This window comes from Pinus tabuliformis, chromosome J, assembly GCF_031772625.1.
Source record: "Pinus tabuliformis cultivar Carrire ecotype Pingquan chromosome J, CPIR1, whole genome shotgun sequence".
Taxonomy (NCBI): Eukaryota; Viridiplantae; Streptophyta; class Pinopsida; order Pinales; family Pinaceae; genus Pinus; species Pinus tabuliformis.
The window spans coordinates 1,201,445,097-1,201,468,246 of NC_142295.1; the positions used below are offsets into that span (position 1 = coordinate 1,201,445,097).

The following is a 23,150-nucleotide window of genomic DNA, read 5'->3' on the forward strand; positions in this document are numbered from 1 at the left end:
ATGTTTTGAACACATTGAAAACTTCGTATGACTTATAATTTTTGCCCTTTAAAGTAATCCAGCTGAATAGATTTATTAGTGTTTCACTTTATTTGAAAAGTTGATAAAGAATTAATGATGATGTCAGTGTCTTGATCTCTATGCAAAGGTTTTTTAATGTCATAATGACTTTGTACATATTGTTAAGAATTAGGAAAAGCAGACCATGCCCATAGAAGTTTATAATGATAACAATAATGTTGATTTATAAAATTTTGATGTGTCTCATTCCATTTCTCATAAATCCAAAAAAATCTATACACAATCATTATAACATATTTATATGGTGCTTAGTTTTTTCGGTGTGAAACTCTGACATGTCTTAAAAGTGTGATGGTTCTCATTCCATTTCTCATAAATCCAAACCATCTGTACAAAATCACTGTGAACATCTTTATATGGTGCTCAGTTTTTTTTTACAGTATGAACTCTGAAATGTGTTAAATTTATTTATGTTTCTCATCCCATTTCTTATAAAGCCAAACAATCTGTACGCAACCATCCTAACATCTTTGTATGGTGCTTAGTTTTTTCTAGTGTGAAACTTGACATGTCTTAAAATTTTGATGGTCCTCATTCCATTTCTCATAATAATAATACATACAGTTAACACATAATACATTTCACAATAGTGGCCATATAAAATTCAAAACAGTTAACCATTTAAAGTAATTCACTAACCACTTAACTAACTTAGGGATACCAAATTTCCATATGTATCTTATTTATTATAATGCATTACATTTTTTTATATAAAAAAAAAATGTTTCATGCTATACTCAATGTAAACTAGCTAATATACCATTCAAGACAAGCTTGTTCGCGAGAGTATATTTGCAAATATTCAACGTTGATTTCAAAGATTTGACAGCGAGGATATTTCTTTCACAAATTGCAATTGCTATATCAAGTAAATACATATATTATGTAAATTCAATAACAAGGTAAATTTAACATTTATTTCTAAGATTCAAGCTTGTAACTTTCTCCAATCACAACTTGCTGGAATGTTTAGCCTTCAAAGTAGCAAGCCTAGTGGGTTTAGTGAGAGCAATGCTAGTTGAGCATATATGCTCTATGTATTGTTTGCGTGACTTGAACCCACATGCTTTCAAGTCCTTTGGCGTGATTTTGGTCCTTTTAACCATAGCATCAACATTTATCTTTTTTGTTTTCTGTGGAAATTAAAACATTATCAATAAATATCAAAATCCACATAGATATAATGAAAATATGCGGACCATGTAACGAATATGAAAAGACAATGCATTGACTAGCTATCAACAAATATCAAAATCTATATAGATATAATGAGAATATGGGGAACATGTAACGAATATGAAAAGAAAATGCATTAACTAGTCATAAAAATATATGTCAATGTTATTATGAGCTAAGATATGTAGTATATAACTTACCTCTCTTAATTTATCTTGAAGTCTAGGTGAATGCCGCAATGGTTGAGGAGAATGTGATTTTTGGTGAGTATCGTGTCCACCATCATACATGTGCAAAGGTGTTTTGGGAAATGTATATTCATTACTCTGAACATTAGATTATACATAGATATAAGTATGAATCAAATAAAATTAAATGTAAAAATATGCTAAATTTACAAGAGTATAAATAGCTTACCTTGCATTGTGACATTGGACGTGAAGATGGTTCTAGCATTTGAACCATTTCATTTCCATTCTTCTTAAGACTTCGACAAGGGGTTTTCATAGATTGTGATGGTTCCAAAGGGAACACCTGCACCATAAATAAGAAATAACACACACACACATAATCAAAACAAATCAAGGATAACGATATATAATACAAAACATCCATTTCTCATCCCATCATTATGGTAAAACATAACAATTTATATATTAATGTTTTTAGTGGAATAGGTTATATGGATTAAAAACTTACTAGCCCAATAACCCCTTGAAAACCTTGAAATCTAGGTGAGCGGCGTAATAGTTGGTGGGTTGAACTTGGGGAATTTTGTTGATTCGGCTACGCATATCAATAACAATGAGTATAATCAATATAAATATTATTTAATGTTGAAATGTCTAAAAAATTAATATACGCAAAAAAATGGACTCAACTGTGTTCTCATTGTCTTGATTAGTTTCATCAAAGTTTAATATATAGTTGTGCCCATCTAATCTTTCTTCCCCCACATCATCAGGAACCCCAGTCCTTGCTTTCTCTTTTAAAGCAATGTCTATGCGCTTCATTGTCTCCATACGTCTACGAGGTAGACTTTGATCCCAACGTTGAATTTTTTCACAAATCCTTTGCTTTGAAGTATCATTAAGCTGATCAAATGTAACAACTGACTGTGAAAACAAGTTTCAATGAATTTAGTCCACAACAATAAATTAATACTAATAAAAAACATATACAGATAAATACTAATAAATACTTACAGCTGAAAGAATTTCATCATTGACAATATTAATAAAAAAGCATATACAAATAAATACTAATAAATACTTACCGCTGAAAGAATTTCTTCATTAACAAATCTTTTATATGCTTGTTGTCGTGCACGACATAGCCTTGCATCTAAATCATATTGTATTTTGGCATTTTGCCTTTTTACTACACTTGTAGATTTAACCGCCCATGTAGCATTTCCATCTCTTACTCGACCTCTTTGGCGTGGAGGAATTGGTGGGAGATTGTGGTTGGTAGCCCGATGATGATTAAGGCTAGATAGCTTAGATCGACTCAAGTTCCCCGCACAATCACCAACAAGACAAATGAACAATTGCTTGGTGCCTTTGATAGTTACCTCCCATTCATGTCTATTGTCCTCCATTCGTATATGGCCGCTGGTCCTGGTCCTGGTTATTACGAAATTTTAGTGGACTGAGCAACTGGTACAACAAACATGTTTTTCTATTATTATTTAAGAACACGTCTGAAACAGAATTAGGCTCAGAGCATAGTAAACTGTTTAGGAAGAAGTCGCTGCCTTTTGTGAGTGGCCCAACATGTCAACATGGTTTTATACTGTCATTTGTTTAAGAATTTTTTTGAAACATAATTAGAACATCATATCCAACAGAAGCATGGAAAGTATAAAACAAATCATTTTCAGCTTTGGCGAATGCCTATTGTTAATTAATAATGGCAGCAATGACCTGCTCCAGTTAGAACCGCTGTGATACTGTTTTGAGTTAAAAACTTCGAGTGAGTGAGTATCAACTAACCATTAACGCGTATGCTATAAAATCACAAAACCGCGTCAATTTCTTTAACACGTATGCTATTATAAAATCACAAAACCACCTTCATTGATCTGAATTGCTGTAAAAGCACAAAAGCACAAATCTGCCCAGATTGCTCTGAATTTTGTATATCGCCCATTTAAGCTATAAAAGCACAAAACCATTTAGACGGTTCTGAATTTTGTATACCGCCAATTTAAGCTATAAAAGCTCAAAACAGCTTGGATTGTCTGAATTTTGTATACTGCCCATTTAAACTATAAAAGCACAAAAGCAGAAAACCGCTTGCTCTGAATTTTGTTTACCGCCTAATTTTTTTTCTAGTAACTTCGAGATGCGATGCAATGATGGCGGATTTGAAGATGCAACAAAATTCTTAAAGTGAATTTTATGAAAAAACGGACATGAGAAGGAATTAGAACTTGGAGTGAGATTGTTGCCGTTTGAAAGTAGTGGTATAAAACATTTTTGGAGAGCAAACATTGTTACTAGTGGCAGTTTCGTCTCATCTTCTTCTGTATTGTGCTGTACCCTACAATATTTTGGCTTCTTTTTGCGTTATTTGTTTAATACATCGCATGGCCATGCATCTTCGTTTTTCCATTCCATTTTCATTTCTGCTAGCTTCTGTTTGTGAATGATTTGTTATTCTTGATTTATTGTTTGTGGTTGATCTGCTATTCTTGATTTATGTTTTTTTTGGGTATGTATTTGCATGGTGTCTTCGCCGATTTTAATTTGTTGCGGGATGTAAAAAAGAAGATGAACGGATGGAAATGAAACTCCGGATTTCGGATTTTTTTGGAAGCATAATCACTGAATGTAGAAGCAGGTATGCTTGTTTTTGGTTTGTGTATTTTCGTTTTAGATAGATATTTACAGAGTAATAAGTTGTCTGTTAAATGGGTATGCACACAGCACATGGGGTTTTCAGTGGACTCGATTTTGGGAAAGTTTAACAGATTTTATTGTTTCCATCCCACGTAAATTACAGGGTATTTCAAAGTCTAGGAGAAAGTTTATTGGTATTTCAATAAAGAGAACCATTCACGGAATTCTGAAGCCACTCACTGCTTTTGTTAGGTTACCTGCTTATCCATGTTTTGTGGCTCCGTTGTTTAGGGATTTCCTTTCCAAGGTCATAAATATAAATACAGAAATATAAATACAACAGCGATTTTATTGATGAGATGCAGTGTTTCGTTTGCAAGACGACAACAGAATGAAACCATCGAATGACTTAATAAATAGACTTAAAAAGAATGAAACCAAACGTTACCCGTGATCACCAATCTGCTCTGCTGCCGTGTTCTTCTTCGCTCTTCGCTGGTTGCAGGGGGTTGCAGGGACTGAAATCTGAAGAGCGAATGGAGTTTATGGATCCGGGCATGTTGATGCGTGGGTAAACGTAAACGGCGGAGACGGCGGAGAGTTTAAGTGCATTAATGGACGGTTGGTGCACTGGCCATTATGTCTCAAACCGGAGGCGGGCCGGCGCCGGAGGCAGGGCAGGAACGGACAGAGGCAGGCAGGAACGGACATTCTCGGATAGTTCATGAATCGATGTATGGCATCCATGCATCCATGGATGAGATGGGCTCTCCCGGTTACGTGGACTATAGCATTAATGATGCTATAGTCCATGAAATAGCACTTGCCGCTCAACTGCAGGCCGGCAGCCAACGACGGAAGGACAACGCTTTCTTGTGAAGCGGCCTCGGTTTTCCCATTTCAAGAAAAAAACAAATTGCAATTTCGAAAGTCGCTTTCTTGTCCTCGAAATGCTCCGACCCCTTCTGTTCATCATTTGAAAACGATGCATGGTTTTTCAGTTACGACCTTTAAAAAAAATAATATCAAAATTGTAATTCCTTTATGATATACTTTTTGTTTATATATATATAACATTTTCAATGTTAGGAAAAAACTTTACTACAATTTTAATGTTCACTGGAAACACTATTTTTAAAATTTTAATTAATCGGTCCATTTCATTATAATTTTTTATTTATAAAAGTTTATTTATTTCAATTTTTAACCATAATAACAATTTTTTTTATCTAATATAATGTACTCTGTAAACCCTGAAAAATTCAAAAAGAGTGAAGGGATCTCTACTTGAATGGTTCATGAGGCACAATACTTGTTAAGGTTTTGCAAATGGGTAGGAAGCTAAGTGGGCTTGATTGTGGGGAAAACTCCACAGTTAAGCGCTTGAGCCAGAGTAGATCTGGGATGGGTGACCTCTCGGGAAGTCCTGGTTACCGGTGCAAGCCCCGGAAGTGACGATGACTTACTTAACGCAATTGAATCCCAAAAAAATGATATCTAATATAATGCACTGCGTAAACCCCTAAAAATTCAAAAAAATTTATATGTGGAATTAAGGCTGGATCTATATCAAGTTTTTTAGAAAAAATTTTGGCCTAAATTCAAAAAAATTTATATGTGGAATTAAGGCTGGATCTATATCAAGTTTTTTAGAAAAAATTTTGGCCTAAATCACATTAGAATCCACACGTTTCGAACCAACAAGTATAATTCATTATCAAGACAAGTTTAACATAACTTCATTTTTTTTAAATGTACCATTTTTATTTATTTATTCAATTTCCATTTTTTAAAGTTTATATTTAATTATATTGATTTATATAATTTACAGTACTGGTTCATTTTTTTTTTTAAATTTACCATTTTTTTTTTTTATCGATAAAGACTAATTCTATTAAGTAGAAAATATAGTACAATCAGGAGAAGCAAGAGACCGGCAGACCGGAAATGATGTATCCATCAACCTCGGTCCCGGAGAAAAGATTCAAACTCATAGCTACAGCAGATGACTTGAAATCACAGACATACTAACTGACCTTTACCCCATAGGGGTAGAAACTACAACACATTGTTTTTTCCCTTTCTTTTTGTTGACTTTTGTCCAGCCATCCTGGGGAGGATGAGCTAAGACAACTTGAAGACTGGAATTCTCTGTCATTGGGAATTCCTTTTCTGATTCGGAGGAGGTCTCATGGCCGCGTTTCTGGGAGATTGCTATGTCTTGGGTGTGTCCCATAGTATCCATGGGAGGATCTATCAGCTGAGGCGCCTGATCCGGTTCTGAATCGCTTTCCCCGTCCTTCGACCCTAGGGAGCTGGAACTCCCAGTTGGCGGTGGAAGGCAGGGAGCCCAACGCTTGGGTTTGGTTTTTGCGGAGAATCCCTTTTTCGATCTTGCTGTCAGCGCTGGGCAGGAGTTCTGTAGGTGCCCTGTTAGGTGACAATGGCGGCACCGAAAGGCAGTGTTTTCATAGTCTAAAAGCTGAGTCCAAACAGTGTCTTTGATCTTGAGATTGATTTGTTCTGGCAATCCCTTGCTTAAATCTAGCTCCACACAAATTCTGGCATATGTGTAGAGACCTTGCCATTCCCTCTTGTAATCTCCCATTAAGAAACAACCCAAAGTGTTGCCTATTTGCCTGTAGACCTCTGTGTGCCACAGGTGAATTGGGAGATTTGGAAGTCTGATCCAGACAGGGGCTTTAGTGATAACTGCAGAAGCTGGATCAAAGTCTGGGAACCATGGGGTTAAGAAGAGGCTTGCCGAACCCATGAACCAAGGGCCTTCTTCTAAGGCCTCTTCGTAGTTCTCGAGATTGTCGAACAACACTATAAAATATCCCTTTGCACAGAAGTAAATCTTGCAGTGGTGAGTCCAGTTGTCCTTGATCCAGTCATAAAGATCCTTTGAGCGTGGCCAGAGCCCATTGAATCTGCAGATGATGGCCCTTTCAGCGAATTGTTGGGTGTCGTCTGCCAGGTCAGGGTAAGAGATCTCAATAGAGGGGACCTCTTCCGATTTGTCAACCAGAAAAGGCTTGGGTGGAACCTGAACTAGTGGATCTGTCTTTTCAGGCTTCTTAGCATGGACTGCATCTTTATATGAAAATGCCTTAGCTGAGGATGACTCTCCAGCAGCTCCTCCCCTCAAGCGAAGGGTTAAAATAATGGATGCATCTTTCTTAATGCCGTAAAAAGAAATAGGATAGGGATCCTCAAGTTGTTTACCTTCATGGAGAAGCCGTTGAGCTGCAGAGGGGATCCCCAGTTTGATGCTCAGTGTATGCTTGAGATTCTGCACTAGATCCGTCTGGCTTACCCATTGTAGCATAGTTTTGCCTGTAATGAGCTTGATTTGTATTTGGAATGAGGAGGAAAAGTCTGTATGCCTCTTTCCCCTGCAGATCTGTGTAGAGAGGCGGCATGCGTGATGATTGGTTTTCGTTTCCTGGATTTGCCTCATGGGCGGAAGAGGCTTACAGCCAATCGGTGCAGGCCTTTCCTTCCCAACAGCCAAGATCATAGGATAAGCTGCGTAGGGTTCTGCTTGAACGCCATTGGCTGTTGCGCCGGCAATCTGAGGATGGCTCCATAAGCGCGTTGTGGAAGCAGGGGGCTGAGGCCGTGCTACCCCAGAGCTCTCTGCAGAGAGATCCGCGCGAGCATTCGTGTTTGCCGCACCGGCATTCTTGGTCTGAGCATCTTGCATGTCTGCGGAGAGGGAAAAATCCCTTGACCTGTGCATGAGTTTCTCGAGTCCATCCGCAGCAGGAGCGATCAAAGATCCGATGGCGGCCGAGGGCATGGAGGCGGCAGAGCTAGGGTTCATCCTCGGAGCCGTCTTCTCTAAACTCTCCGACCCAGCTTCAACATGATTCAAACATTGAAAGGTAGTGGGCTTGGCCCGGTTTAGACTAACTACTCGCACGACGAGCTACGACCTTGCTCGGGATCGAACACAAGACCGGTCCGTCATGACGAGGCCGACTTTACCACTACGCCGCCTCCACGACCCTTTTAAATTTACCATTTTTACTTGTTTATTCAATTTCCATTTTTTTAAAGTTTATATTTAATTATATTGATTTATATAATTTACACTGCTACATATTACTTAGTTGATTTATATCGATTAAAATTACTCCATTTTCATTTTTTTAATATATTTTAATTTTTTGTTTATTTGAAATGTAAAACATCAATTTATAATATTTCCAAACATTCTTTATTTTAAAATTTTATTTAATTACATTAATAATTTTTTATTTTATTTTGCATTATTTTAGTTGTTTATTTATTTTTTCTTTAATTTCTTATTTTACAATTTAACATTCAATAAAAAAATATTTTATTTAATATTCAAAAATAAAAAAATTAATATTCTATTTAACATTCAAAAATACAAAGTCTCGGGGGTTAGCTCAATTGACCAAACTCAATGCCTCGTTATCCAAAGTATATTTTTTACTTTAAAATAATTTACACGTAAAACAATTTAATTCCTATAAACTCATGTTAGATCTTTATTTAAGATAAATATATATTATTAGATTCCAAAATACTTAAACAAACTCTCTTACTTGACTTTAGATCTCTCTAATAAACAAACTAAATATTGACCATAAATTTTACATCCGATTTATGAATATTTTAAAGGGACAGATTGGCCATAATATTAATGATTTTTACAACGTCAAAATCCAAGTGGGCACATCTTAAATACCAGACATAAACGTTGTTATTTTGACTATACGGTTATTTATAGAGTTAAGAAGAGCGGGTTGATATTGGACAGATTGTTCAAAAATTATGGAAGGCAAAGATGAATTATCAAAATGATGAGAAGTTATTCTATGGAAAGCAAAGATTTTTTCCTATTCAATTTTTCCTGGCTGCAGTGACCAGTCTATTGGATATGGTTTTTTTATAAGTAAATGAAATGAGATGAGAAAATAGAACTGTTCATAAAGTTTCCAAATTGTTTGATGTCAAATCGCTTCATCAGGATTAGATAAAAATGAAATAGTTTTGAATTTTTTATTTTTATTTTTTTTCTTCGTCTAATTTTGCATTTAATGTTTTTTTTTTTCTCTTTCTTCTTTCTTTCAGATTTCAGTTGCGATGAATAATAAATAAAATAATTTTGAACTTGATATTCTGTTTTTTTAAGTTGAATTTGATGAATCTGGTGGTTTAAATTTAAATTTTGATGAATCTGAAAGCATGAAAAAAAATAAATTTGGGTCATATAAATGAGGTCAAATAATTGACCTCGCCCATGTTTTTCTGATCTTGAATGTATGTGAATATGAAATATAATAAAATCTCAATTTTAGGTTGAAGAAATTTGAGTTTGGAGTGTAATTTAATTGATAATTTAAGTAATGTAAAATTTGTAAAAATTGAGAGATTCGAAGTTCAAATCCTCTATTTAAAATCAAATTCATAAGAAAAAGAAAAACAAATATTATACTTATAAAACATCTTACTAATTATAAATTAAAACCAAAATCATACTTAAAAAAGACCTGAAACTGAGCGATGTAATGAATAATTACCCAACGACTGAATTATCATGTTTTGAAGTTGCAATATAATCAAATGGCCACAACAACATAAGGATACAATAATCTTAACCCATTAGAATTTTATTGGGATGTATGTATAACCAAAATATTACAAAAGAATCTAACCGTTAATAAGATATCCAAATTTCTTCAACAAACCGAATTATTCGTCACCGACATCCCCCATTCTCCTCACATCATTTTCCCGGTTTCCAAATCTAAAAATTTCAGTCCACACCAGATCTCCCTTCGACTGATTAACTGCGGCGGTAACATTGAAATATTTCAGCACTCGAAACCACGTTTCCCTGTCCTTGAGCTTGTGAACTGCAATAGTTTCAGGAACCAAATCGTGGGCAGAGGCGGGAATATCACTTCCAGGAAAGTTATACATGGCAGGTTTAGTAGTGAATTTATTCTTGCTCTGGTTCCTTTCATTCAACCATATCTCAATTAGCATATTTTCCACTCCATTGTTGGAAAGGCGGAGGAGACAAAACACAAATTCACACATAAAACTCAAGAGTTGTGGCTCTTTTATTGATCACTTAAAATGAACCCGGTGAAGGATATTTAACTTTTTCCAACTAGCTACTTGTCTAAAATATCTTGATATGCACACACACTTAACTCAGTTAACTCACACTTATATGGACTAGACTTAACTCTTCATCCATCACTCAACTTGACTCAAAACTTTTACTATTTTGCATTTTCTTTTTCTCTTTTTCCAAGATTGATATCCTCAACATTGCTTCATTCTCTGTTGAACTTTCTTGTTGTAGGCTTTATTCACTTGTTGCTCCTGCAATTTTTCTTTGACTTGTCTTGAACTTGTTCTGAAAAACAATTGAATCGTGTCTTCTACAACTTCCTCTTCAAATATTCGTTCAACTATGGACAACTGCCAAAACATTGCATCTTGAAACTGTCTTCTTTGCTTTGCTTTTTGTGTTTCATATTCTTGGCTTTCTTTCTACCATATTTATGGATAGAAAAATATTATCTCTTCTTGACTCTATTGCTGAAAAATGGTTTCAATGCATTCATCTTTGTCTTTAGAAACATCCATATCATTATTTTCACTTTCATCATTACGTACTACTGTATTTTTCCTATAATCTACACTCTCAAGATCATCATTCACCATTTCATTCAATTCTTTTATTCCAGTTGTTGCTTTAAGGCTCACATCAATTTGTTCTATTGGTTTCTGAATCCATTCTTCAATGAACTTCAAATCTGCATCAAATTTATTAACAACCTTTCTTTCAACTTCTGCTCTCATGCTATTTTGAACACTTGCATATTCCAAAACAATGTTAAAAACATCTTTATTATGCTTTTCAGTGAAAACTTTCTGCTCTACCTCTTCCTTCTTTGCCTTCTTTTCAATTGCATGGAAGTTGTCTTCCATTGTTATGTTGTAACTAGATATTCTCATCAAAAAATCTCCAATCACTTTATCCTCTTCTTGATCGTTAACTGTTGCTAAATCACACACTGCTTCATGAGTAGTTCCAACTACTTCATATCTTGTTGCTATAATGGCAACTTCAACCTTCAATGTTTCATCAAACATTGCGTTTACTATATTGCCACAATCAATCCCTATTTCAAAAAAGAGACCACACATATCATCAACATAATGTTCATCCAAACTATGGTGGGATTTCAAGCATGCAAGTGTTCATTATCAATTTCATTGACAATTTCAACTTCACCAAATCCTTCAGATGCGGCTGGATTCACCAATTCACATATAACTTTGCAGTCATCACCCACATGTGTTTCACCACAGTGGGATTCACCATCATATCCATCATCCACATTACAATGGATTCCTTGATCATTTATCAGCTCTTGCTTTCTTTCACACACAGAGGCTTCAACTTATCTCTCTGCAATCTTTGCTACATCTTCTTGATCCATATGCATGCTTGCATAATGGGTTTCAATTTCATGGTTTTGACAACCATCATCCACTTTTGAGTGGGGTTCTCCAAGCTCTATTTTATTCTCAGAGTCTTGCTCATATACTCTTAGATCTCCAGCTAACTTCTTTGCTTGTGACATAACATGATGTTGAATGGCACTCCCCCTTGCACCAAACTCTCCTTCCAAGAACTTCCATGCTTCTTGGGAGTTGTAGCTTTTGCTATCTTGAACAAACACTTCTCATCCAATGCATGTTTTATAAAATTCAATGCTAAAGCATCACATACTTCATCATATGGGTTATAAGACTCATACTCAATTAACTCTTTAACTCTAAGAAAAGTCAATATCTTGATAACCCAATGAACAAAATATTCACCTATAAACATAGGAGGTAGTAGTAGATCAAAGTTACACCAATCGTCCTCGATTTCTTCTTTGTCTTCTGCTAGACTTCTCAATTCCTCATGTAATGATCTTTGCCTCTTCTTTTTGATTTCTTTTCTTAATATGCTTCAGTTGCACTTTGTGACCCATGACTGTAGTCATTCCTTTGTTTTATCACTGCTTTGCTGATTGTATGAAACTGTCTTCCATATAGCTCCACAAAAAAAATAAAAAAAAATAAATAAATATATATATATATATATATATATATATATATATATATATATATATATAATTTTCAATATACACCCCTTAAAACACAATCTAGCCCAAAAAAACTGTCATGCATCACAGAAAACCAAATAACTAACGAACTTTACAAAGTCCTAAAACGTGCTTTCTAATGAAAAACAAACCTTGTCCCTTTTATCTAAATAAAAAATTACTTTCATGTGCGAACATTATTTTTTATCATGCTTATAAAACATTCACACTTTTGATATACTTAAACTTCAATACATCTTCCTTTTTAAACTTCAACCCAAATAAACCTTCCAAATTTTGGGTGGCCATTTTAAAATAAAAGCCTTTCAATTAAACCTTGGCTATGCCCATTTTAAAAACTTTGACTTCGTCTTCTAAAAAAACTTTGGAATAACGTTGACTTTAACAAAAACTTAAATTTGTTCGAACACTTGGGCGACTCACATGCGCGACAACGCAACAATGATGGTTTGGCCCTCACTTTGTTTAAAAAAAAACGGCACCTACGACTCTGCGAACTGTTGACGGCAACTCCACTATTGGCTCAGGACAGTAGCGACGGCACATTCCTTTCTTTACGACGAGAGACTAAAAATACTTCGTTATTCTCGGTCGGTGCGATTTAACACTCACACGGTGCGGTTTTGCCAGCAGGCTCTCCCACTGGGAGAGCTCTAGCTTAATATACTTCTGATACCAATTTGTTGGAATGGAGGAGGAGACAAAACACAAATTCACACATAAAATTTACAAGTTGTCACTGTTTTATTAATCACACAAAACTTGATTTTCACAATGAACCCGGTGAAGGATATTTAACATTTTTCAACTAGTTACTTGTTTAAAATATCTTGACACGCACACACACTTAACTCAGTGAACTCACATGCTAAATATGGACGGCACTTAACTCTTCATCCATCACTCAACTTAACTCAATGCTCACTTAATTGACTCTATAATTTTAGCTAACTTCACATGCCGAATTAATTACAATTTCTAACACCCATTGCTCTAATTCTTGGCAATGGCAAAGCTTTGAATCCACTCCTCCAGATCCCAAGAAAGAGAATACCGCATTGCAGCCATGTATTCCTTGAATGGATCCTGGCTTTCACAGCGAATAACAAAGCCATAGTAAGTGTCTTCCCTGGGCAGAGGCCTCAGTAACCCAGCCAACTTATCATACAAAAGTAAATATCATCATCCACTTTCATGACATGGACGTAGCAAAGTCCCATGGAGGGCAGGCTTCCAAAATAGGTATAAATCTTCCCATTATTCATGTTCTCCTCATAATCCAAGATTATCAAATCATTGTAGCTCATGATTTCCAGAGGCACCAAGATTCTCTGGTCATCCTTGTACAGAATGTTAAGCTCCATTAAGATTTTTACCAACTGCTGCCTACAATTATGGAAGCCAACTGCAGTCTTTCCTTAATTTAAGGAAACCAACTGCAGTAATTCCCTAAATTAAGGAAATCCACTGCAGTCAATTAATTTTCTTGTTGGGAGCTTCTGAAGTGGTCCATTACTCCATATGGAGTTCTCTACCTTGATCTGTGGAACACCTGACACATAGCCATCATAAGCTTGATGGAAGCTTGGCTATAAATTTATCTGTTTGGTCCCCAAGCTAGCATCTCAATCCCCTTCAGTTTTTTACACCATCTAGCTGAGAGAGCAGAGCTTGGAAGTGCCTTCATACTTTCTGTATTCTTTTCTTTTTGCTTGGATTGAAGCTGGAGTGCTGAAGTAAAAAAGCAAGTGGACTGTGGTTTGCATCAAGAACATCACAAATGGCTGGAGGTAATTTATATTTCTGGGCATTAAGTTTTACGATTCTTTGAGTTTTTCCGCATACAGAATCGTTGTTGCATAATTTTTAACATTGGTATCGGAGCTTTAAATTCTATCTCTGCCTTGGTGTGTTCTGCTTACCAAAATTATGTTTATGATAACGGAAATCACAGTCCATGCCCCGAGAAATTTGTTTTCTCGCCCCTCGAAAAATTGAATTTAGTTGCAGTTAGCCGAATAGAGAATTATGATCGGCGGTAGTTCCACACGTCAATTTTGGGATTATATGTATTGTTGTTCGATTCGGTCGTAGTTTATTTAAAAAAAAAAACGTTTATAGTTTTTATAAGACGACTTCATTGCTAATGCAAATCACTCTGTTATCAATCCTGTTTTACGGGAATTTGCTTTTTCTTGTTTTGCCTTCATAAAACTATGACTATGAGTTCCGTTTGGTATAAAATTCTAAAACTATGACTATGAGCTCCGTATAGTATAAAATTCACGATATTGCTATTTAACAGGAAATAGCTCAAACATTTCTGAAGCCATATCTGGAAGCCAATGATCAGTTTGCAAGAATTGTAAAAGTTAAAGTAATCTTATCCTTTTGGATCCAGTGCTACAATAACACTGACACTAAAGCTTTCCTTCGTGTAAAAAAAAAAAGGGGTTAGATTCCGAACCTTGGCCAGTTAGTCATCGCCAGGGTCTAAGTTTATGTGCCTATGGTATTGTATTCGGGTACCTTTGGAGCCTGCCAACGAGAAGAGTGACTGTAATAATATTTTTTCTGCCTAGTGGGCTTTCCATGAATCATTATCCTCCCTACTAAGATTTCCAGTACGATAATGATACTATTATGATGAAAACAGTAAAGTTTATGAGGGTACTTTCTGTGCATGTGGACCGTTAGACAGTGGGATTCTTTATCCACTGGGAACAGAGGGCCGGTTTACTGTAAGCCTGTATATTTTTATTTTATGAAACACAGTTTGTCTGATTTCTTTGTTTAATCATCTGCTCTCGAGGTTAGACCTGATCATAACTTTCACATATTTAAAAGATCAAAATTAACTTCAGCAAACAGTTTTGATCATTACGTCACAGTGAAGAACTTAGGTCTATTTATTTAATTTGATCTGGTTGGTGAACCATCATGGCTCACAATTAATAATATTAATTTGATCTTCGGATCATATGCATATTTGGAAATTTTTGCAAATGATTGCGTCAAGTCCATTAGTCATGTTTACATATTGTTCGATAAGCATGCTTTCCAAAATTAAATGAATACATGTATGATTTTTCTTTCTTGAAAAATAACTGTTCATTGAAACAATTATTTTAAGAGACATTAGTTGATATTTATCCTCAAAAATTTCATTCCTTGCGTTAAATATTAACTCTTACAAACTTCACATTCCGCCGCTTATGAATATTTTACCCTGCGAAACAGTTTCTTTATTCAAAAATTTTGCTGCAATTGATTGAATAATGTTCTCAGCGCTGCATTCGCTTCATTGAAATTTAATTTTAATCTAAATTTAATTTTAATTTTATTTATCTTGTGAGCAAAATAGCTTGTTTGCTGGTCTATTTTTTGTTTTGTTTATAAATTGAACAATCAATTTGCAGTCATTTACGGTAATGCTGACTGCTTTAACCTTAATTTTGATTTTGTGAAGAATTATTACAGTTATATGGAGTTTATTTAAAATGTCATTTTGACTTACTCCTTTCAGTAAACATTATTTTTTCTCTCTGGTTAAGTTTTGTTTATGCAACAAAAATAATGTCTAGTGATCCATATAATTTTAATTAATTAGAGAATAGCCACAACATCTTTAATTAAATAAAATTATATATTTTGATTGGTTAGATCACATAAAGATTATTTAGACATTAAATTGTAATTAATTAGACTAAATATAATAAATTTTATCCCACGGGAATTTTTATTATATTTATGTAATTAATTAGGATAAAATTTCATAACCTACCCACAGGAGTTATGAATTAATAAGTTTTATCATAAAGTTTTTTTTTTCTTAATTAAGACTAAATCTATTAAGAAAAGACATATGGTACAATCATAGCTTGCAAAGAAGCAAAGCAAAAGAGTAGGGGAGCCGGAAATGATATGAAATCAACCTCGGTCCCAAAAAGCCACAGCACAAGCAAAAGAAAGTAGAGAGGACAGAAAGAACGAGCAGGTCTAGGGAGTCTACCCAGCATGAGTAGAATTTTCCAATCTACATTTTTTTCCTTTCTTTTTGCTGACTTTGACCCAACCATTTTGGTCTGGCTGGACCGGAACTACTTGCAAACTGATCTGAGCTACAGGAGGAGACTCCTTGTCTGAATCAGAGGGCGAAGACTCAAGAGTACGCTTCTGCGAGAATAGAGGCGCAGAAGGATCCAAATTGCAGTCTAAGGGCGAGTCCTTCGGGCGCTTCAAGTTCTCCTCGTCCACTTCGATGTCCTCCTCATCAGAGCTGGAGGACTCTATGTCATCCATAGGGGGTCTGTCACAAGGTTTCCAACTCTTGGATTTGGATTTGCGAGTGATATTCTTATTTTTGTTGAGGAACGCTGCACATGAGTTCTGGAGATGCCCTATCTGATGGCAATGACGGCATCTGAAGGCTGTATTCTCATAGTCCAAAGTTTGCGTCCAATGGAAGTCCCCGACTTTGAGGATGATCTGATCTGGTAGCCCTTTACTGATGTCTATTTCTGCACAAATTCTGTCGTAGGTGTATATTCCTTTCTCCCCCCTCGAGGTATCTGTTGTCAGGAAGCGGCCAAGAGTATCATAAAGTTTTATTGAATCTGTTTGAATTGAAAATTTAGCCCACAGGCAATTTTTATGTCATTAGATTCAATTTTGAGCATGATTTACATTGGTAAAACATGAAATTTTATCTAGGCCTCAATTTTAACATAAGCATATGATTTTTAATTTTGATGCAGTAGTACAACCTGCAAATTTCTCTGAAATTTGTTGTGACATTCCCAACCTTAAGGGAGATAACTATAAGATTTGGAAGGAGAGGATTCTCCTTCATTTGGGGTGGATGGACATAGATTATGCTATTAGGAAAGATGAACCACCGGCACTCACCAATACCAGCACTGCAGCGGACATCACGCTTTATGAACGATGGGAGCGATCCAATCGTCTAAGCATGATGTTCATTAAGACTAAAATTTCAGCTGGTATTCATGGTTCCGTTGATCAGCATGAAAAGGTCCGAGACTTGTTGAAGGCCATTGATGATCAATTCGTCACTTCAGACAAGGCACTAACAAGCACCCTAATCATGAAGTTCTCATCCCTAAGGCTCACCAATGTGAAAGGTGTGCGCGAGCACATCATGCAGATGAGGGACACTGTGGGTCAATTGAAGAAACTCGAGGTTGATATATCGGAGTCCTTCCTAGTGCACTACATCCTGAACACCCTTCCGCACCAATATGGACCTTTCAAAATCTCATACAACACACATAAAGATAAATGGTCAATTAATGAACTCATGACCATGTGTGTTCAAGAGGAAGAGAGACTGGTGATGGAACTGGGAGAGAGTGCAATGCTGGCAACGTGTGGAAAGGGAAAATCTCAAGCCAATCGGAAAGGGAAAGGTAAAGTACCTCCCCAAGCCGATATCAAGAAGGATTCCAAGTGTTTCTTCTGTAAAAAGAAGGGACACATGAAGAAGGAATGCGCCAAATTTCAGAAATGGCTTGCGGACAAAGGTAATTTAATCTCATTTGTTTGTTATGAATCTAATATGGTTAACGTTAATATTAACACATGGTGGATTGATTCTGGATCAACAATTCACATTTCGAATTCCTTGCAGGGTTTGCAAAACCTAAGGAAGCCAGTGGGAAGTGAGCAAAGCATCTTATCAGGAAACAAGATGGGCTCACATGTGGAAGCTATAGGAACATGCTATTTAACTTTAAGTAGTGGCTTTGTTTTAGAATTAGAAAAGACCTTCTATGTTCCAAGTTTTTCTAGAAACTTGATTTCAGTTTCAAGGCTTGTACCTTTTGGATATTCCTTAAACTTTTCAGAAAAATCTTTCAGTCTATTCTATAAATTTGATTATGTTGGGAATGGTATTTTGTCTAATGGTATTTACTGCATTAATTTACAAAACAATGTCACTTATGATTCAATGCATGTTCACACTGGCACTAAAATATGTTTTATTAATGAAGATTCTTCTAAATTATGGCACCAGAGACTAGGTCATATCTCCATAGAAAGAATTAAAAGATTGGTAAATGAAGGGGTACTTAATACTCTGGATTTTACTGATTTTGAGACTCGTGTGGACTGCATAAAGGGAAAGCAGACCAACAAGTCAAACAAAGGTGCCAATAGGAGTTCGGACATATTAGAGATCATACATACTGATATATGTAGTCCAGACATGGACTCACATGGTCAGAGATACTTCATCTCCTTTATAGATGATTACTCACGATATATGTATCTCTACATGCTTCATAAAAAGAGCAAATCATTAGATGCCTTTAACATATTTAAGGCTGAAGTAGAGAAATAATGCGGCAAGCAAATTAAGATCGTGAGATCAAATAGAGGTGGAGAATATTATGGTAGATACACAGAAGATGGACAAGCACCTGGGCCATTTTCTAAATTTCTTCAAGAGCATGGAATCGTTGCCCAATACACCATGCCTGGTTCACCCGACCAGAATGGTGTAGCAGAAAGAAGAAATCGAACATTATTGGACATTGTGCGGAGTATGCTTAGCAGCTCCAATCTTCCTAAATCCTTGTGGACTGAAGCACTTAAGATGGCAGTGTATATATTAAACTGAGTTCCAACCAAGGCGGTTCCTAAAATGCCATTTGAATTATGGAAAGGTTGGAAACCGAGTTTGCGACATATGCGCGTTTGGGGATGCCCGTCTGAAGTGAGAATTTATAATCCACAAGAGAAGAAGCTGAACCCAAGGACCATTAGTGGGTATTTCATTGGATATGCTGAAAGGTCTAAAGGTTACAGATTTTATTGTCCATCTCACAGCACTAGGATTGTGGAATCAAGAAATGCAAAGTTTCTTGAAAATGACTTGATCAGTGGGAGCGATCAAACCAGAAACATAGTTTCTAAGAAGGATCATTCAGAATCTCAACCTTCCACTTCAAGTGATAGATTGGTTATTGTTCATAGCACCCCTCAAGTACAAACTGGTGTTGAACAACTAATTTTTGAAGTTCCACAAGTTGTTGACGATAATCCAGTAGATCAAGGAGTTCAAGAGTTGCCAAGAACTTTTGAACAACAAGTTGAACCACATACTTCTCAGGAAGATGATGGTACAACATTAAGAAGATCTACTAGACCTAAGAGATCAGCAATTCCTAATGATTATGTTGTGTATCTACAAGAATCTGATTACAACATTGGAGCCGAAAATGATCCCGAGTCATTTTCACAAGCCATGAGTTGCAAAGAATCAGAACTATGGTACAATGCCATGAAGGAAGAGATGAATTCCATAAAGAGTAACGAAGTCTGGGATCTTGTTGAGTTGCCTAATGGTGCAAAATCCATTGGATGTAAATGGGTCTTTAAGACAAAGAAAGACTCATTGGGCAACATTGAGAGATACAAGGTAAGACTTGTTGCTAAGGGATTCACTCAGAAAGAAGGAATCGACTACACGGAGACATTTTCTCCTGTATCTAAGAAAGATTCCTTGCGCGTTATTATGGCATTAGTAGCCCATTTTGACTTGGAGTTGCAACAAATGGATGTGAAAACAACTTTTCTTAATGGAGATGTAGAGGAGGAGGTTTACATGAAACAACCTGAAGGATTCCCCTCTAGTGATGGTGAGAAATTGGTTTGCAAGCTCAAGAAGTCATTATATGGTTTAAAACAAGCATCCCGCCAATGGTATTTGAAATTCCATAATGTAATTTCTTCTTTTGGTTTTGTAGAAAACATTATGGATCAATGTATATACCTGAAAGTTAGTGGGAGTAAAATTTGTTTTCTTGTTTTATATGTGGATGACATTTTGCTGGCAACCAATGATAAGGGTTTGCTACATGAGGTGAAACAATTCCTCTCTAAAAATTTTGATATGAAGGATATGGGTGAGGCATCTTATGTCATTGGCATTAAGATCCATAGAGACAGATTTCGAGGCATCTTGGGTCTGTCACAGGAAACCTATATTAATAAAATTTTAGAGAGATTTCGGATGAAGGATTGTTCACCAAGTATAACTCCCATTGTGAAGGGTGATAGGTTCAATTTGAACCAATGCCCGAAGAACGACCTTGAAAGGGAACAAATGAAGAACATTCCATATGCTTCTGTTGTTGGAAGCCTAATGTATGCTCAAGTCTGCACAAGACCTGACATTGCATTTGTTGTAGGAATGTTGGGACGATATTAGAGTGATCCAGGTTTAGACCAATGGAGAGCTGCAAAGAAATTAATTAGGTACCTTCAAGGAACCAAAGACTACATGCTTATGTATAGACAGACGGACAACTTGGAAGTAATTGGCTACTCAGATTCTGACTTTGCTGGATGTGTTGATTCACGCAAATCAACATCAGGTTACATTTTTATGATGGCCAATGGAGCTGTATCATGGAGGAGTGCCAAGCAGACCTTGATTGCCACTTCCACTATGGAAGCCAAGTTCATCTCCTGTTTTGAGGCTACTTTACATGGTGTATGGCTTAAGAGTTTCATTTCTGGGCTTAGAATTATGGATTCTATCTCTAAGCCATTGAGAATATATTGTGATAATTCAGTTGTTGTTTTTATGGCTAAAAACAACAAAAGTGGGAGTCAAAATAAACACATCAACATTAAGTATTTAGCTATAAGGGAACGTGTTAAAGAAAAGAAAGTGGTCATTGAGCACGTCAGCACTGAGTTGATGATCGCTGATCCTTTGACTAAGGGCATGCCACCATTTAAATTCAAGGATCATGTAATGAATATGGGACTTGGTTCCATTATGTAGTTTCTCATTGTATGGACAATGTTATTTTAATGAAATTCTTAATTATTGTGATGTTTTTTCTCATATTTATGTGCACCTTAAGTTGATTTGAGAAAATTCATTTAAGAAGGACCAAGAATAAACATAAGGTTTATTCATTAAGAAATTGTTGCCACATAAATTATAATAAGAATAAGTACATAGTAATACATGGAAGATAATACTCGTCTTTAGAGGACTTATCGCCATGATTCACGTATCTATTACTTAATACAGATTATCAATGGGTTTTAAGTTGAGACATTAAGGTTGGAAGTATGGACCAAGTGGGAGAATGTTAAGCTCCATTAAGATTTTTACCAACTGTTGCCTACAATTATGGAAGCCAACTGCAGTCTTTCCTTAATTTAAGGAAACCAACTGCAGTAATTTCCCTAAATTAAGGAAATCAACTGCAGTCAATTAATTTTCTTGTTGGGAGCTTCTGAAGTGGTCCATTACTCCATCTGGAGTTCTCTACCTTGATCTGTGGAACACCTGACACATAGCCATCAGAAGCTTGATGGAAGCTTGGCTATAAATTTATCTGTTTGGTCCCCAAGCTAGCATCTCAATCCCCTTCAGTTTTTTACACCATCTAGCTGAGAGAGCAGAGCTTGGAAGTGCCTTCAGACTTTCTGTATTCTTTTCTTTTTGCTTGGATTGAAGCTGGAGTGCTGAAGTAAAGAAGCAAGTGGACTGTGGTTTGCATCAAGAACGTCACCAATGGATGGAGGTAATTTATATTTCTGGGCATTAAGTTTTACGATTCTTTGAGTTTTTCCGCATACAGAATCGTTGTTGCATAATTTTTAACACAGAATACAGAACACAAATTTCACATCAATTCTCGCTAGGGGTGTGGATTTTATTCCACAGGCGATGCGAAGAAAATGCCTTCTTTCATATAGATCTGCATGAGTGAGGACTCCGAACAGAATGCTAAAGCGGGGACCACGATAAGGTCTCTTCTCCATTGGAGGACTGAGCTCTGATTCATGGCTGCAGTCCCCTGTTTTGTTGGGTTCAACATATGCAGGGTAGGTGCAGTTGATGAACATCTGGGCTCCTCGAACATTGATGTTCGACAAACTTTCATTTTCATATTTTACAACAATGATGGAATTTGAATCAGTAATCCCTGAGTCTTGGTGTCTGCCCACATTGTATCGCTGAGAAGTATTTCTTTGAAATCTCTGCTTTCCACGAAGATGATTACAAAGCCCAGGCCTCTGAGTATCAAAGCACAAAGCAGTATTCCTGCCTGCGTTATGGATGTGGTGGACCTGGGCGATGGGGAATCCATGATATCTACAAAGAATGAAATATTGGTTTCTTCATGAGGGTTTTCCTCACTACGCTTTTTCGCTCACAGTTTCGTAATTAGGGTTTTCCTAGTTACAGTTTCGTAATTAGGGTTAATTAGGGTTGTTCCTGTTCATGCACAGATAGACTCGGACAAGGCTTCAAGTTATTCTCTACCACAATTTCAACCTCAGGAGACTATTAAGGATGGAGAAGGCAATCCTAGGTACCTTCAGCCTGTTGTAGGTGACCTTTCAATGCGTTTGACCTCAGAAAAGAATACGATCTGCCTAGGGATTAGCTCCAGAGAAGAGTTCAGACAACCTCAAGGTGTCTTAGTTTCCTTGCCATAGACTTTGTCTAGAAAATATTTTGTTGCTCCTTGCCAGGTTTGGTTTGGCTTGAAGGGCCTCTCTTCATGCTGATATGAATTTGTTGGGTTACAAAACATCTGTCAATAGAGTCATCCACTTATTTCAGCCCCATAACTGTCCAGAATTTCCGGCCCACTTTAGAAGGGTATCTCCTCTGCCACAAGGTAACTTTGCATGGTTTAAGGCCTCAGAAATTCTGATCTGATCAGGAGTTTGCCTCAGAGAGTCTCAACCCATCTCAAGAAGATTTCGCTACCCCAGAAAACTACTTCGCTGCCTCAAGACTCAGAGTCTTAGATTTAATCATAAATTAGTCTAAGAAAACTTCGTTCAATTCCAGGAGACTTGACTTGACTAG

The 23,150-nt window shown here is 36.3% G+C and overlaps 1 protein-coding gene and 1 pseudogene across 1 annotated transcript; both read right to left on the reverse strand.

Moving 5' to 3' along the window:
* Nucleotides 1–895: 895 nt before the first annotated feature.
* LOC149231444 (uncharacterized) lies at nucleotides 896–2,857 on the reverse strand. The gene is made up of 5 exons (XM_089381642.1): nucleotides 2,534–2,857; nucleotides 2,139–2,372; nucleotides 1,675–1,791; nucleotides 1,458–1,583; nucleotides 896–940 (listed from the first exon to the last, which is right to left on the reverse strand). The coding sequence occupies exons 1-5, from the start codon at nucleotides 2,855–2,857 to the stop codon at nucleotides 896–898; spliced, it is 846 nt and encodes a 281-aa protein (XP_089237768.1).
* Nucleotides 2,858–9,830: 6,973 nt separating this feature from the next.
* Nucleotides 9,831–22,174, reverse strand: LOC149231445 (uncharacterized; annotated as a pseudogene).
* Nucleotides 22,175–23,150: the final 976 nt, after the last annotated feature.

Bases quoted from the DNA above. Each gene is read 5' to 3' on its own strand.
- LOC149231444 (XM_089381642.1), bottom strand. From the start codon at position 2,857: ATGGAGGACAATAGACATGAATGGGAGGTAACTATCAAAGGCACCAAG. The intron at 1,792-2,138 runs GTTGAGTCCATT...TTTATGGTGCAG, and splicing joins ATCAAGACAATGAGAACACA to GTGTTCCCTTTGGAACCATC. The intron at 941-1,457 runs GTAAGTTATATA...TACTTGATATAG, and splicing joins TTCAAGATAAATTAAGAGAG to CAATTGCAATTTGTGAAAGA.